We start from the raw sequence: 14,641 nt of genomic DNA on the forward strand, positions 1-14,641 counted from the left end.
CGGTTGGCAAAACCCACTGCATTTAATCTCACTGACTCACTCTCTGACTGGACACGCAAATAAGCAGGTGTCCATCTGGATCTGTTTATCTAGCTCATTTCTATGCCAGCCTTCCTCCAAGGAGCTCAGAGGTTCATGGCTCTCTTCTCCTCCATTTCCCCCTCATAGAATCGTAGAGTTGGAAGGGACCACCAGGGTCATCTAGTCCAACCCCCTGCACAATGCAGGAAATTCACAACTACCTCCCCTACACACACACCCAGTGACCCCTACTCCATGCCCAGAAGATGGCCAAGATGCCCTCCCTCTCATCATCTGCCTAAGGTCACAGAATCAGCATTGCTGACAGATGGCCATCTAGCCTCTGCTTAAAAACCTCCAGGGAAAGAGAGCTCACCACCTCCCGAGGAAGCCTGTTCCACTGAGGAACCGGTTCTGACTGCTAGAAAATTCTTCCTAGTGTACCTCACTACAACCCTGTGAGGTAGGCTAAGCTGAGAGTGTGTGATTGACCCATGTTCACCTAGAACACTTCATGGCGGGTGTGTGTATGTGTGTAAACCTCGGACGCAGAGTTCCTAGTCCAACACTGTGACCACTACACCACACTGGTTCTCTGGGTGGACCCCATCTCTAATTTTGCCTCATGGTGTAGCTCTGGATGGCCGTCTGGAAGAAAGCAGCGGTGTTCCGTTCTGGGTGGAAGAGGATCACGTAGCACTTGGGACCGAAGTAGCCCACGGCGATGCTGAAGAGGTTGGACAGGACAGTGGCCGCACCAAAGACAGTCACCACCATCCCTTCGAAGACGTTCATCACAAGGAAAAGGGCAACCCAGGAAGTGAAGTAGCAGATCATGCACAAGGTGATGTACTTGGCCTCGTTGTAATTTTTCGGCAGTGCTTTGCCGATGTAGGCAAAACAGAAACACATGAAGGACAGCCCCATGTCAAAGATGTTGTTTGAAATCATACTGGACTTATATTTCGCGTTGCACGTGAGGTGCATCACGGCTGGATTGCTGCTCACGGTGGGCTCCACCGGAGCCGGGTGGTGCATGTAGATGGTGACCCCCACCAGGATCAACTTGGTGGCAAAGACGAGGCCTATGAAAACCTGCTGCCCGTTGTGCTTCATCCAAAAGTCGTAGGCCGCTGGCAGCCGGGCGGCTACCTTGAAGACACAGATGATCTGGAAGGAGCGGACCGTGATGCAGGAGACACAGACGGAGATGCAGAAGGTGAAGATTGCCTGGCGACAAATGCACTTGGCTTCCGTCGGCACACCGATGTACAAGGGGATGGTGCAGAAGCCGGCGGAGAGGGAGGCGATCATGAGGAAGCAGAGACGGCCCCCAGCGGACTTCACCACCGGCGTGTCAGAGTAACGGAGAAACAAGGCCAGTATGCCTAGAGTAGCCGACAGGCCCGATGTCATGAAGAGTATCAGCAGGATGGAGGTGAGATCCGTCCACTTGAGATATATCACAAGCCGCTGGAAACAATAGTCTTTTCCTGGCTCTGACCACATGTCTGATGGGCACGATTGACAGGTGTAATTATCTGCAAAATAAAACAGAAAAGGTGAGGTTCAGCTGGACGTCAGTAAGGCCTTGAGATCTCAGAGTAGAAGCTCTGGTAGGCGGGCCCGAGGGTCTTCATCCCCATAGAAATCTGGGTGTTTGCCGGAAGAAGGAAAATGCCAGCCTGCTTTCTGGTACTCTGTGGTGCCCCCACTGTGAATGGCCAAGGGTGGTATTGCAGCTACCAGATCACCAGAGGCCAGGGGATTCAGGGGGCCAATAGGGGTCTACCTGGTCCTAGAAATGGCTGACTGTGCCCTGTAGGGTTGCCAACCTCTAGGTGGGCCTGGAGACCTCCTGGAATTACCACTGATCCCCAGACTACAGTAAGAAAGTAAGAAAGTAAGAAAGGAAGGCAGGAAGGCAGGAAGGCAGGAAGGCAGGAAGGCAGGGAGGAAGGAAGGAAGGAAAGGAAGGAAGGAAGGAAAGGAAGGAAGGAAGGAAGGAAGGAAGGAGGGAAGGAAGGAAAGGAAGGAAAGGAAGGAAGGAAGGAAGGAAGGAAGGAAGGAAGGAAGGAAGGAAGGAAGGAAGGAAGGAAGGAAGGAAGGAAGGAAAGGAAGGAAGGAAGGAAGGAAAGGAAGGAAGGAAGGAAAGGAAGGAAGGAAGGAAGGAGGGAAGGAGGGAAGGAGGGAAGGAAGGAAGGAAGGAAGGAAGGAAGGAAGGAAGGAAGGAAAGAAGGGAAGGAAGGAAGGAAGGAAGGAAGGAAGGAAGGAAGGAAGGAAAGGAAGGAAAGGAAGGAAGGAAGGAAGGAGGGAAGGAGGGAAGGAGGGAAGGAGGGAAGGAAGGAAGGAAGGAAGGAAGGAAGGAGGGAAGGAGGGAAGGAAGGAAGGAAGGAAGGAAAGAAGGGAAGGAAGGAAGGAAGGAAGGAAGGAAGGAAGGAAGGAAGGAAGGAAGGAAGGAAGGAAGGAAGGAAAGGAAGGAAGGAAGGAAGGAAAGGAAGGAAGGAAGGAAAGGAAGGAAGGAAGGAAGGAGGGAAGGAGGGAAGGAGGGAAGGAAGGAAGGAAGGAAGGAAGGAAGGAAGGAAGGAGGGAAGGAGGGAAGGAAGGAAGGAAGGAAGGAAAGAAGGGAAGGAAGGAAGGAAGGAAGGAAGGAAGGAAGGAGGGAAGGAGGGAAGGAAGGAAGGAAGGAAGGAAGGAAGGAAGGAAGGAAGGAAGGAAGGCTTACCACTTTTATTTAAAAATGTCCCGGCTTCGCACAGCACACACTTGAAACAGCAAGAAATGCTGCCGATGAGTTCTTTCTTATGGCCTGGTTCGCACTGCTCTGAACAGATGGACTTGGGGGCCTGGAAAGGAGAGCAACACAAATTATCTGCAAATGCGCCGCTTTGGCCCTTCGTTCCAGATTTGTTTGTCCCAAATCTGGCTCCTTCATACATTAAGTCCTTTTCTTGATCATCTTCCGGAGGTCCACGGGCCCCTTGCAAATCACTTGTGAAGGCTTCCCAAATTCAAGGCCAGTTTAAGGATTTTGTCACCCTGAGCAAATCGCACCTGTCTCCTCCTCGGCCTGCCCTTCTCCAAAGAGCTCAAAGCACGAAAATGGAGCAACCCAAACATTGCCCAGAGTTACTTAAAAGCAGGCACCTGGTGGCGCTCTCTGCGAGCGTAAGCACATCGTGGGGCCCCACCAGATAGAAATGATGGGGAGGGGGAGAACTCCAGAACTCCAGGCAAGACAAAAGCTACTCTGTTCATTCATTACATCTTAACCCTGCCAATTCTCCCAAAGTTTGGGGCCGGAACACACCCATTTCATCGTCACAACAACCCTGTATGGTTAGTTGGGCTAAGAAAGTATGACTGGCCCAAGTTTCATGGTAGAATGCGGATGTGAACCCAGGTCTCCTCATTCTGATACTCTGACCATTGCAGAAGATTAAAAAATAAGGCCGACGGGGCAAAATAGGTAAAAATATTTTTTATTACTCAGATAAAATTCTCTATGCATTTCGCCCAAGAGGTTTCTTCAGTTGGGATCTGTTAGTCTTGAAGTGGTTTTTCAACCACTGCAAGAGTAACAGATTCCCCTGAAGAAGTGAGTGAAACACGTAGGGAATTTTATCTGAGTAATAAAAAATATTTTTACCTATTTTGCACCGTCAGCCTTGGCCTTATTTTTTACCTCCTGTGACTGGTGCGGGCCCTTTTATTTCTCCTTACTCTGACCACTACACCATGCTGACTCTCATCTGCGCTAGTAAATCAAGTAGGGGTACTAGCAAATTCCACAGCCCCACTGTTCTTATTAATTTTGAAAAAGCATAAAATCCTGCAGAGCATCAAAAGCCAGCAGAAATCTAAGACTCGTTCAAAACAGAAAGAGGCAAACCACAAAGCCGGAGAACCTGATGTCTGGAAATATTTTTTAAGTTGCACCAAAAAAAAAAAAAAAACCTAGCTGCAATGAAATAATGAATATACATTTTCCCTTTTCTTTTAATTTTCACACATGATCATGAAGACTGTTCTCATCCCGCCTCTTTCAAATTTCCCATTCTTGTTTCCTTTACACGCCATTGACACAAAAACGGGCGTCAGTTTTACCAGCCAGATTTGGTGAGCACAGTCAAGGGACAAACCGGCAGCCGGCAGCCCCCTCCAGATCATGGAGGCACCATAAAAAGAAAGTGGAACTTGTGACGATCAGCAACGTCTCTAGTGGGGAGGGCATTCCACAGGGCACCACAACCAAGAAGGCCCCGTCCCCAGCCTGCCCTTGGCGGAAGAATCACTGCTGAAAGTGTTTGGCACAGAAAGCCACGATGACATTTGCATTCCCGGATTTTGCCGGCCCTCATAGCTGATTTACACACAATCAGCATGGGAGATGGAGACCTTTGCCAAGGCCTCTGGAAAACCGAACCCCTGCTCGTCATTTGAATATGCCAATGCATTTCCATACACAAAACCAGCATTAGGCACCCTGGGGTCTGCGATGGAAGGGAGGGGGAATAGACGGTCACCCTAGAAGAACGTCTGGGAGCACAAACAGTCCCGTCCCCCCCATGAAAGAAGGAGCCGCAATGCAGGCACCAATTCACAGGCAAAGTGATGGCTCGCAAAGAGGACCTCAACAGGGGATGGGAAGGCAGGGAGGTCAGCAGTGACTTAAGACAACCAGAGGCCCAAAGGCTACAAAACAGGTGGGCAGGAGGAAAGTTCTGCAATTTCCATGCCTGGGATTCTCCCTGACATAGCCAGGTTTTGAGATGGTTCCTAGCCATCTGGGGCTGCAAAGGTGGCAAGACCAGGTATTTGCCAGGGACCCTCTGCTGGCCAAAGACCCGTTGGCCCACGAGCAGCGTCACTCATCAGCATGAATCACCCAAGGGTGACACATTAGAACTCTCCATTTCAGTGACTGTCACACCTCTTCCACGTTGTGTGTGTGTGTGTGGGGGGGTGCTAAGGAGGACAACGGCTTAGGCACAGATCCCCAGTGCAGGCTAGAGAGCCAACGAAGGCTTGAGCAATCCTGTGAAAAGCTGCAAATGCATAACAACACACGCCCCAAGCCAGCCTTTCCTGTTTGAAGAACTGATTGGACCTCAGCCTCCAGAACTGAAGGGTCTCTTGCCCCCCACCAGAGAACTTCCAGCTTTGCCACAAGTCTCCAACATGGTACGTGTATCACACACACACCCAGCACAAATAACTGACCATGTTGTTGGTTGTGTGCCAAGTGATGTCTTCCACAAAGATGTTCAGTTGTTCCCGCAGGGAGTCATAGGAGGCGATCCGCTTAAAAGGCCGGTCAGGGACATCCCATTGCCACTGGATGACCTCAAACCCGGTCGGGGGGTCTCCTTTCTCGTCGAAGGTGACGGTGTTGTTCAGCAGAGAGAAGTCCACCTCATCCACCTCCTTCAGCAGCTACAGAAAAAAAAGAGAGCCACCACCTGTGAAGGGAGCTGTTGTGTTTTTGGAACTCAGGGCCTCCTTCCAAGATTTCCTCTCCCTCCATGAGGGTTGCTGGGTCACACCCCGCCCCCGGCTACCAGCTGGGGGTGGAGGTAGGCTGTCAACGTCAGGTTGGGAAACTCCTGGAGATTTAGGGGTGGAGCCTGAGGAGAACTGGGACCTTAGTGGGGCACAATGCCATAGAGTCCACCCTCCAAAGCATCAATTTTCTCCAGAGGAACTACCCTCTGTAGTCTGGAGATGAACTGGAATACTGGGGGATCCCCAGGTCCCACCTGGAGGCTGCTGACATCCCTACCTTCCACTAACTGGCTGACCATATAATATGCACTAGTATGGGGCAGCAGGTAGAGGGTATCTTCAACAAGGGAGTGAACACAAGTTCAAGAGATTTCCTTGAAGTCACTTTCCCTGCACATAAGGTTGCCAACCTCCAGGTACTAGCTGGAGATCTCTTGCTATTACAACTGATCTCCAGCCGATAGAGATCAGTTCTCCTGGAGAAAATGGCCGCTTTGGCAATTGGACTCTATGGCATTGAAGTCCCTCCCCTCCCCAAACCCCACCCTCCTCAAGCTCCGCCCCAGAAATCTCCAGGTATTTCCCAATCCCAGAGCTGGCAACTCTAGTCTCTCCCCTCCCCAAACCCCGCCCTCCTTAGGCTCCGCCTCAGAAATCGCCAGGTATTTCCCAACCCGGAGCTGGCAACCCTACTTGCACAAGGCATAAGAGCGTGTCCATGTGAGGTTCACCTGCCAAGGGTAAACTCTCCGCTTCTGACACCCCTCTGAGCTGTTGCAGGCCAGCAGCTTGTGCAAGGCCTCAGCGACGGCATAGACTGCCGAGTACACGTTGAAGTCAATGCGGTCCCCCGTCTCCCGGAGCTTCTTGTCATACTGCCGAGCTTTCGGTAGGCATCGGCCACAGTCTTGGTTGCATGTCCCTTGCACATCCTGTGCTCTGGCTCCCTCAGTCGGGCTGGAGGGCAACCTTACTCGGAAGTCGGCAAACCCTGGGATGGGGACCTCCTGAGCAGCGACCCCAAAGATGGTGCCTATGCTCGAGAGGTTGGCGATGCTGTGCACTGAGGGATCGATGGCCCAGGCTTCGGTCGCGATCCACACCAGGCCAGTGATGTTCTGCCTGATGACCTCTTGGAAGAAGGTCAGGAGAGGCAGCTCCAGGCTCAGGACGATCACCACTTTGGCCGTGCTTTGGACCATCTTGCGGACAATGTCCTCCATCCGCTGATGGATGCTGCCGTCTTCCTGGTTTGCCCGCTGGACCGGGATGATCTCCTGGAAAGCGATGCAGGGCCAGGTGGCCTGGGCCTGCAGCGTCTGCAGGTTCTGCTGACCGTAGTCGTCGTCGCTGGAGAGGACGATGACCCAGTTCCACCGGAACCTCTGCAGCAGCTGCAGTATGACTGTGATCTGTTGCTCCGTACTTGGGATCGTGCGAAAAGCAACAGGGAAGTCTCGGGGGTCGCTAAGAGCCTGGGTGGTTGCACTGAAGGTGATCTGGAAGCAACCGGAGAGGAGAGTTTGTTAGGATGAATAAGGGTGGCTGCAAAGGCCTGGAGCACAGTTCATCCCTGAACCTTTTCTTCTCAATTGATAGCCACCATGTGTGTGTTACGTCCCGTCAAGTCTCTTCTGACTCATGGCAACCCTATGAATCAATGTCCTACAAATGTCCTATCTTTGACAGCCTTGCTCAGATCTTACAAACTGAGGGCCGTGGCTTCCTTTATTGAGTCAGTCCATCTCTTGTGTGCAACGTGCCGTCAAGTCGCAGCCAACTTATGGCAGCCCAGGAGGGTTTTCAAGGCCAGAGACTAAGAGAGGTAGTTTGCCATTGCCTGTCTCTGCAAAATAACCCTACTCTTCCTTGGTGGTCTCCCATCCAAGTACTACCCAGGTCTGACCCTGCTTAGCTTCTGAGATCTGATGAGATCAGGCTAGCCGGGGCCATCCAGGTCAGGGTAGACACCATATGCAGAACGAGAATCCCAATGCAGATTAGGGGTGATTTTAAAGGCATAAGCTTTACTGCTTCAACTCCAAAACCTCTGTCTTGGCTTTCCTTGTCCCCTTACACCCTTGGGTTGAAACTCGGACAGCCGTCCCACTAGCAAAGGGACTTTCCTCAAAAAGTGTCTTGCATCAAGCGGGGGCTCCCCCTGCTGGAGAGACACACCTCAACCGGCAGAAGGTATCCATGCGATTTTACCACCCCCTGGTTCTTTACGTTCACACAATTTTCTGTGTCTTCGTAATGAATTGACCCCATAAAATGCACAATTTTCCAGTGTTAATTGTGCATTAATAAATCAGCATTATATTTACAAATGAAGCACGTTGTAGCTATACATTGCACATAAAATATGGCACAACACAGCCAGCGTGCACAGTACAATCTACAAAATCCGCAGCAAAAAGCAGAGAATGTGAACTGTTGACAAAAAAATATACACAAATCTAAAAAAGGAACAAAACAGGGACCCTCCAGTGGGCAAAGGTAGTAGATGTCGCCCCCACCCACCCCGGCTCTGTGTTGATTTTTATTAGCATAGTTTTATTATCTCCCTTGCTTGGATTTGTTTTAGTTTTCAGTAGCTTCAAGCTGAAAGCTGGACATTGAAGAAAACTGATAGGAAGAAAGTAGACTCCTTTGAAACGTGGTGTTGGAGGAGAGGGTTACGGATACTGTGGACTGCCAAAAAAAAAACCAAATCAGTGGGTTATAGATCAAATCAAGCCTGAACTGACCCTAGAAGCGAAAATGACTAAACTGAAGCTCTTGTATTTTGGTCACATCATGAGACGACAAGAGTCACTGGAAAAGACAGTCATACTAGGAAAAGTTGAGGGCAGCAGGAAAAGAGGAAGACCCAACAAGAGACGGGCTGACTCAATAAATGAAGCCACAGCTCTCAGTTTGCAAGATCTGAGCAAGGCTGTCAAAGATAGGACATTTTGGAAGACTTTGATCCATAGGGTCGCCATGAGTCGGAAGCGACTTGACGGCACTTAACACACACACAGCTTCAAGCAGGTCTGTAGAATAAATTTTTCTAAATAAATAAAAACTAAAACCTTCACCCTCCAAAGCAGCTGTTTTCTCCCAGGGAACTTATCTCTGTTGTCTGGAGATCAGTTGTAATTCCCAGAGATCTCTGGGCCCCACTTGAAGGTTGACAACCCTACACGTTTGCCCCACCAAGTGCTACCCTCGCTGGAGACCCAGGACCTTACCTGTGGGATGAGGAAGAGACTCAGGAGGTGTGCAACGGTGACGGCCGCCACCGAGGAGTCCGGACCGATGACCGCCATGACGTGGGGCTGGTAATAAGTGTAATTAGTCTGTACCTCCAGCTGGGAACGGTTGTCCGAGAGGAAATAAAGGACGGGGTGGATGGTGTTGGTGAGGTAGCAGACGTCCACCATCTCGTAGCCCAACGAAATCCCTGGCAAGAGGGTGCTGGAGTTGTTGATCTCTTCCACCGCAAAGCGCATGGCCTGGAGATAGCTGTAGCTCACAACCTTAAGCTTGTACCTGAGAGATGGGCAGGAGGCAGAGAGAGGCAACTCATTTTGGATTTGCCAACTTTGTTGTCCGCAGAGACGCCATCAACCAAATTCTGTTGGTTTATTTACAGCTAACAAGGAAAGATGGATGGTAGACCGCTGCCTACCTGAGAACCACTGCCCAGTTCCCAGGGGTGGGATCCCTTTGAAGAACCCCAGACTACCTTGGGCTGATCCAAGGAGGAAACGATGCCAAGCTGGCATCCCTTAATGTCGGTTAGTTCTGTGCCTACAAAATCTTGAGTCGACACCCGCCAGCTTTTGAACATTTAACACACGTTGGGACTGCAAGGACTGAGGCAAAACAACAACAAACCTAGATCATACAAGTAGACCCACGTGTGATCTTTGCTAAAGACTTGACACAGATTTCAGTATAATACTGGGAACTGAAGTTCTGTAAGGCCCGGCAAGGTTATAAGCTCTAAGTGAAATGTCTCAGTACCCTGCAAAGTGCATTCCTCAAGGACCTTGGGGTGAGAGAGAAGGAAGCCATAACCAGTGAACTGCTGCATAGGGTTGCAAGTTCCCTCTTCGCCATCAGCAGGAGGTTTTTAGGGCGGAGCCTGAGGTGGGCGGGGTTTGGGGAGGGAAGGGACTTCAATGCCATAGAGTCCAGTTGCCAAAGTGGCCATTTTCTCCAGATGACCTGATCTCTATCTGCTGGAGATCAGTTGTTATAGCAGATCTTCTGCTATTACCTAAAGGTTGGCAACCCTACTGCTGCAAGACCAGTATAGGATTGCTCTGGGCCAGGTGGATCTTCTATATGATGCCTGGCTTGCAAGCCCAGCCGACTTCTGCCCCTTTAAAAGAACATCAGAAGAGGCCTGCCGGATCAGACCAGTGGTCATCTAGTCCAGCACCTGTTTCGTGGCCCTCAGGTGCCCTGGAGGGCCCATAAATAGGGTGGGCACAGAGGCCGAGGCTTTCCCCTCATGCTGCCTCCTAGCACTGGGTATCAGAGGTTTGCTGACTCTGTATATGTGAAGGGTCCCTCTACTCATTATGGCTAGTAGCCATTGGTGGACCTCCCCCACATTAATCTGCCTAACCTCCCTCCTGAAGCCATTTATGCTTGTGGCCGCCACGATGTCCATTGGCCATGCATTCCACCCTCGAATGACCCAAGGAGTAAAGAAATATTTTCTCCGGTCTGTCCTGAATCCTTTGCCTTCGTGAGACGCTCCCCCTCCCAGTTCTAGCATTATTGGAGAGGGAGAAAAAGCTTTCTCTAACCATTTTCTCCACCCCAAGCATAATTTTATAAACGTCTACCATGTCCCCCCCTTCAACTATCTTTTTCTAAACTAAAAGGCTCTAGACTCTTAGGCTTTCCTAACAGGAATGTTGTTCCATTCCCTTTATTGTCTTGGTTAACCTCTTTCTGTCCTTTTTCAGCCTCTGCAATGTCCTTTCTGAGGTACGGCAACCAGAACTGTACGCAGGATTCCCAATGAAGCCTCACCATGGATCTGTGCAGGGGCAGGACAAGATCTGCCTTCATCCCTTACCTAATAATCCCCAGCATGGAGTTTGCATTTTCTCCGCTGCCGCTTTCATCACGTGATCTTCTAGGTCCCCAAGATTTATTTCAGTCTCGGTTTCAGGCAATTCAGATCCCACCAGCATATATTTCAAGCTGAGATATTTCTGTTCCAACTTTTCCACACTGAGCTTCATTTGCCAGAGAGTTGCCTACTTGCCCAATTCTGACAGATATTCCCGCAGCACAATCCACTTTGGTTTTCACCATCCTGAATACTTTGGTATCACCTAAAAACTTGGCCACTACGCTGCTTGGCCCAATTCCACATAATTTATGAACAAACGGCCAGGACAGACCCCCAGGTCAGACTCCCCCCCCCCCGTAAACTGGGCACCCAAGAGCTCATCCCCACATGCCCCCCCCGCTTTCTCTCTAACCCTCCCCTGTATTCCTTAGCCTTAGAAGAAGGAGGAGTTGGTTTTTATATGCCGACTTTCTCTACCACTTAAGGGAGACTCAAACCGGCTTACAATCTCCTTCCCTTCCCCTCCCCACAACAGACACCCTGTGGGGTAGGTGGGGCTGAGAGAGCTGTGTCTAGCCCAAGGTCCCCCAGCTGGCTTCAAGTGGAGGAGTGGGGAAACCAACCCGGTTCACCAGATTAGTCCCCACCGCTCATGTGGAGGAGTGGGGAATCGAACCCGGTTCTCCAGATCAGAGTCCACCGCTCCAAACCACCGCTCTTAACCACCACACCGGCTCCTTAGTACTTACTCTTTACAAACGGGCACCTGAGAGTGGCTGAGGGGCGGGCTGCCCCCCACGTCGGCATGCAGGGAGAAAAGCCCCCCCAGAATATAATCGCCGGCCAGGTGGAAATGGGAAGGGGGTGTGGGGACGAAGCCCCCCGCAGCAGCCAGAGCTCCAAGGCAGGCGGCCACAGCTCTGACAACAAGCCTCATGGTTCCAGGGAGGGACTTCCCATGCCGGCAGCTGCCAGAGGTGCAGAAGATGGATGGGCCTCTCGGGGTCCCTTCCGTCCCCTGGCAAGGCCCTGGCTGCTTTGCATCCGTCAGGGGAGTGCTGCTCATTTGCTTGCATTTACATTTCCTTCACAGGCTGCTGCTGCAGCACAGGCAGACAGACAGCAAGAGGAGAGTTGGATTGGGGGCTGCCAAGTTCATGGGTTGGTGGCTTGCATCGAGGGCTTCTAATCGTTTGGGCTGGGAGGGGTTGCCACATCCCCACCTCCTCTCGGAGCTTGCTCTCTTCCACCTAGGATGGCCAACCTCCCAAAACTGCAACAGATCTCTTGACAAGAGATCAGAAATCAGTTCCCAACGTGGTGTAGTGGTTAAGAGGGGTGGTTTGGACTCTGATCTGGAGAACCAGGTTTGATTCCCCACTCCTCCACATGAGCAGCAGAGGCTAATCTGGTGAACCAGGTTGGCTTCCCCACTCCTACACATGAAACCAGCTGGGTGACCTTGGGCTAGTCACACGCTCAGCCCCACCTACCTCCCAGGGTGTCTGTTGTGGGGAGGGGAAGGGAAGGTGATTGTAAGCCGGTTTGAGTCTCCCCTAAGTGGTAGAGAAAGTCAACATATAAAAACCAATTCTTCTTCTTCCCCTGGAGAAAATGGCTGCTTTGAAAAGTGGGCTCTATAGCATTATATCCTGCTGAGCTCTCTCCCCAGAATCTCCAGAAATTTCCCAACCTGGAGTTGGCAACCCTACAAGTTCCATACATACCTCCATGCAACATAAGGGACATTTAATCTGGGGTCCAAGCCAATCCACTTCAAAACCTTCCATTTCCTCAGACCTCAACCTCAAAACCAACCTGGCGAGATCCTCTTTCGCCTCTTCATGCAAACCTGTGGCTTGCTTGTTCAGCCAACTGATTTCAGGCCTCACATTTGCATTGGGGGGAGGCTTTCTGTTCATGCTCAGGAGGTGATGCACTTTTCTGTTGCAGAGATCGAACTGGGGCAGTGAGAGAAGAGCTCTAAGTAGGAACATCCCTTTTGAAAGCTCTCCAATCAAGAGGCTTTCAAAGAGTCTTCTGAGGAAGTTTGTCGGGGGCTTCTCTTGAGATCAGCCACAGCTGAAAAGCACTTGACCCTTCCTTCATCACAAGAGCCCTGCTGGATTAGACCAGGAGGTCCACGTTGCCCATATCCTTTCCCCCCACAATGGTCAACCAAAAGCCCCCGATGGCCTGCAAAGAGGGCACAGAGGCCAATGGCTTCTCCTCCTCGGTGGATTTTTCTAACCCCCTTTAAAGCTAATCCAGTGGCCATCAGTACATCTTGCAGCAGAGTTCCACAAGCACTCACTGTATAAAATAAAGAACTCCCATTTACCTTTCCTGAATCCCTCCCATCAGTTTCTCTGGGTTATCACCCCTGTCCAAGTAAATTTTGTCATGGAACACACCCCACCAGAGGGGAGAGAATTTGCCTCTCTGTATTGTGCGCACACACACACACCGCTACAAACCAGCCCACGAGTGTCTCTCCTTCCAGGCCACATCACCAGCTGCCACACTCCAGCTTTCCCTAAGAGAACATGAAAGGGGGGGATCATCCAGGGGGGAGAGGAGGTGAAACCTGAGCTTAGTTTTCCAGGGAGGGGAGCTTTTCCTACCAAGACTGTGACCAAGAGATGTACTAAACGTAACAGGCTATTATGTGGATGGATTGCCAGCCACTCTTGTGCAGCCGAAGAGGCCTTTTGCCGGCAGCTGTTGGATGTTGCGCATCCTCTGGGTGCACTCAGGAGTCCAGTTCTGCAGTGTGTGACCTTCTCCGAGGTCCCACCACCCAAGCCACACATCAGGTCTTGGAAAGATCTGGAACCACGGAGCCAGTATTGCGCTGGGTCGGCATCAACAGTTTTTTTCCATCCCATTGCCAACAATCTGGTTTGTTTGCATACATTTCCCTTCTCTTCCCTGTGGAAAGGGTGATTTGGAAACACACAGGTGAGACACCTGTCTCCCGCACCCACTTTTGGGGCCCTGCAACAGTCCCTTGTTGCGAGGGAGGGGCAGGAGGACTCCAAAATAACAGCAGTGGCTCGAAATAAGGAAAGTCCCAACGCTGCAGCCATTCCGAGTACTATTTTTAAATCCTTTATTAGCAGCAATTAACCAAGGGTCACAAACAGCCCATCACAAACAATCCCCTCCTGCATCCACCCAGCCATACACTAGACATTCTCCTGGGGAGGGGACTGATAAAAACATCTGCGGCTACCTGACCTCCTATGAAACAGGTCCAAAGGGACCCACTTGTACATCTATGTTCTTCCTGGGAGCTGGCTGATCAAAGGGACCTCATAAATGAAGCCGTGCCTCCCCCACGCCCCATGAAGTAAAGTGAGTGTTGACACCTTCCCCTTGATACAGTAGTCACGGAACATCCCAAGCTGGGATAAAACTGACCGGTAGCATAAAAAGGGCCCTTGGCAGAGATGCCAAAGGCCCCGTCTGTGCAACAGAAGGACTAAAAGATTGTTCTTGGAAGTTCGGGCTTCCTGCGGTTTTGGACAGGGCTGGGCCTCACTGGTACAAACGTAGCTGTCACAAAAGCCAGATAACTGCTGGGTGAACTGAAGGCACTGACTGAATGGTAACACCCATCGGAGCATGTCCACAACAGGAAAGCTCCCCGCTTCAAAATGCAAAAAAAGAAGACTTGATGCCTTCGAGCCAAGATCACTCAGTGGCATCTGCGGACTCGGTGGCTCCAACTTCATTTCCATGACCACAAACAGGACTGGGAGCTTAGCACCACACACACACACACTGAGGGTAGGCAATCAATTTCACCACTGCATTTTAAACAGGTTGTTTTACACAAAATATTCGAGCATCCTCACTCAGGGGGGAGGCAGTGGCAATTCATGTTGCCAAGTGGTCCACTTCTAGGCATACTGGGTAGGGTGTGCTACTCCCCACACGCGCACACGCACACATGTGCACTCCATGCCATTAGCAGAGCAGAATGGGGACCACATGGCAGGACAGTCCTACGTGCCGTGGGGCCCGACT

General features: G+C 51.0%; 1 protein-coding gene across 1 annotated transcript; it reads right to left on the reverse strand.

The window, feature by feature from the left end:
• Nucleotides 1-633: 633 nt before the first annotated feature.
• TAS1R2 (taste 1 receptor member 2) lies at nucleotides 634-9,038 on the reverse strand. The gene is made up of 5 exons (XM_056865051.1): nucleotides 8,763-9,038; nucleotides 6,258-7,025; nucleotides 5,245-5,457; nucleotides 2,747-2,867; nucleotides 634-1,562 (listed from the first exon to the last, which is right to left on the reverse strand). Exons 1-5 carry the CDS (start codon nucleotides 9,021-9,023, stop codon nucleotides 634-636), a joined length of 2,292 nt encoding a protein of 763 aa, XP_056721029.1. The 5' UTR covers nucleotides 9,024-9,038.
• Nucleotides 9,039-14,641: the final 5,603 nt, after the last annotated feature.

This window comes from Euleptes europaea, chromosome 19, assembly GCF_029931775.1.
Source record: "Euleptes europaea isolate rEulEur1 chromosome 19, rEulEur1.hap1, whole genome shotgun sequence".
NCBI lineage: Eukaryota > Metazoa > Chordata > Lepidosauria > Squamata > Sphaerodactylidae > Euleptes > Euleptes europaea.

Excerpts from the sequence above, each read along its gene's own strand:
- TAS1R2 (XM_056865051.1), bottom strand. The coding sequence starts at position 9,023 with ATGCGCTTTGCGGTGGAAGAGATCAACAACTCCAGCACCCTCTTGCCA. Across the intron at positions 7,026-8,762 it reads GTCTCTTCCTCATCCCACAG|ATCACCTTCAGTGCAACCAC; the intron begins GTAAGGTCCTGG and ends GGTTGCTTCCAG. Across the intron at positions 5,458-6,257 it reads GGAGAGTTTACCCTTGGCAG|CTGCTGAAGGAGGTGGATGA; the intron begins GTGAACCTCACA and ends TTTTTTCTGTAG.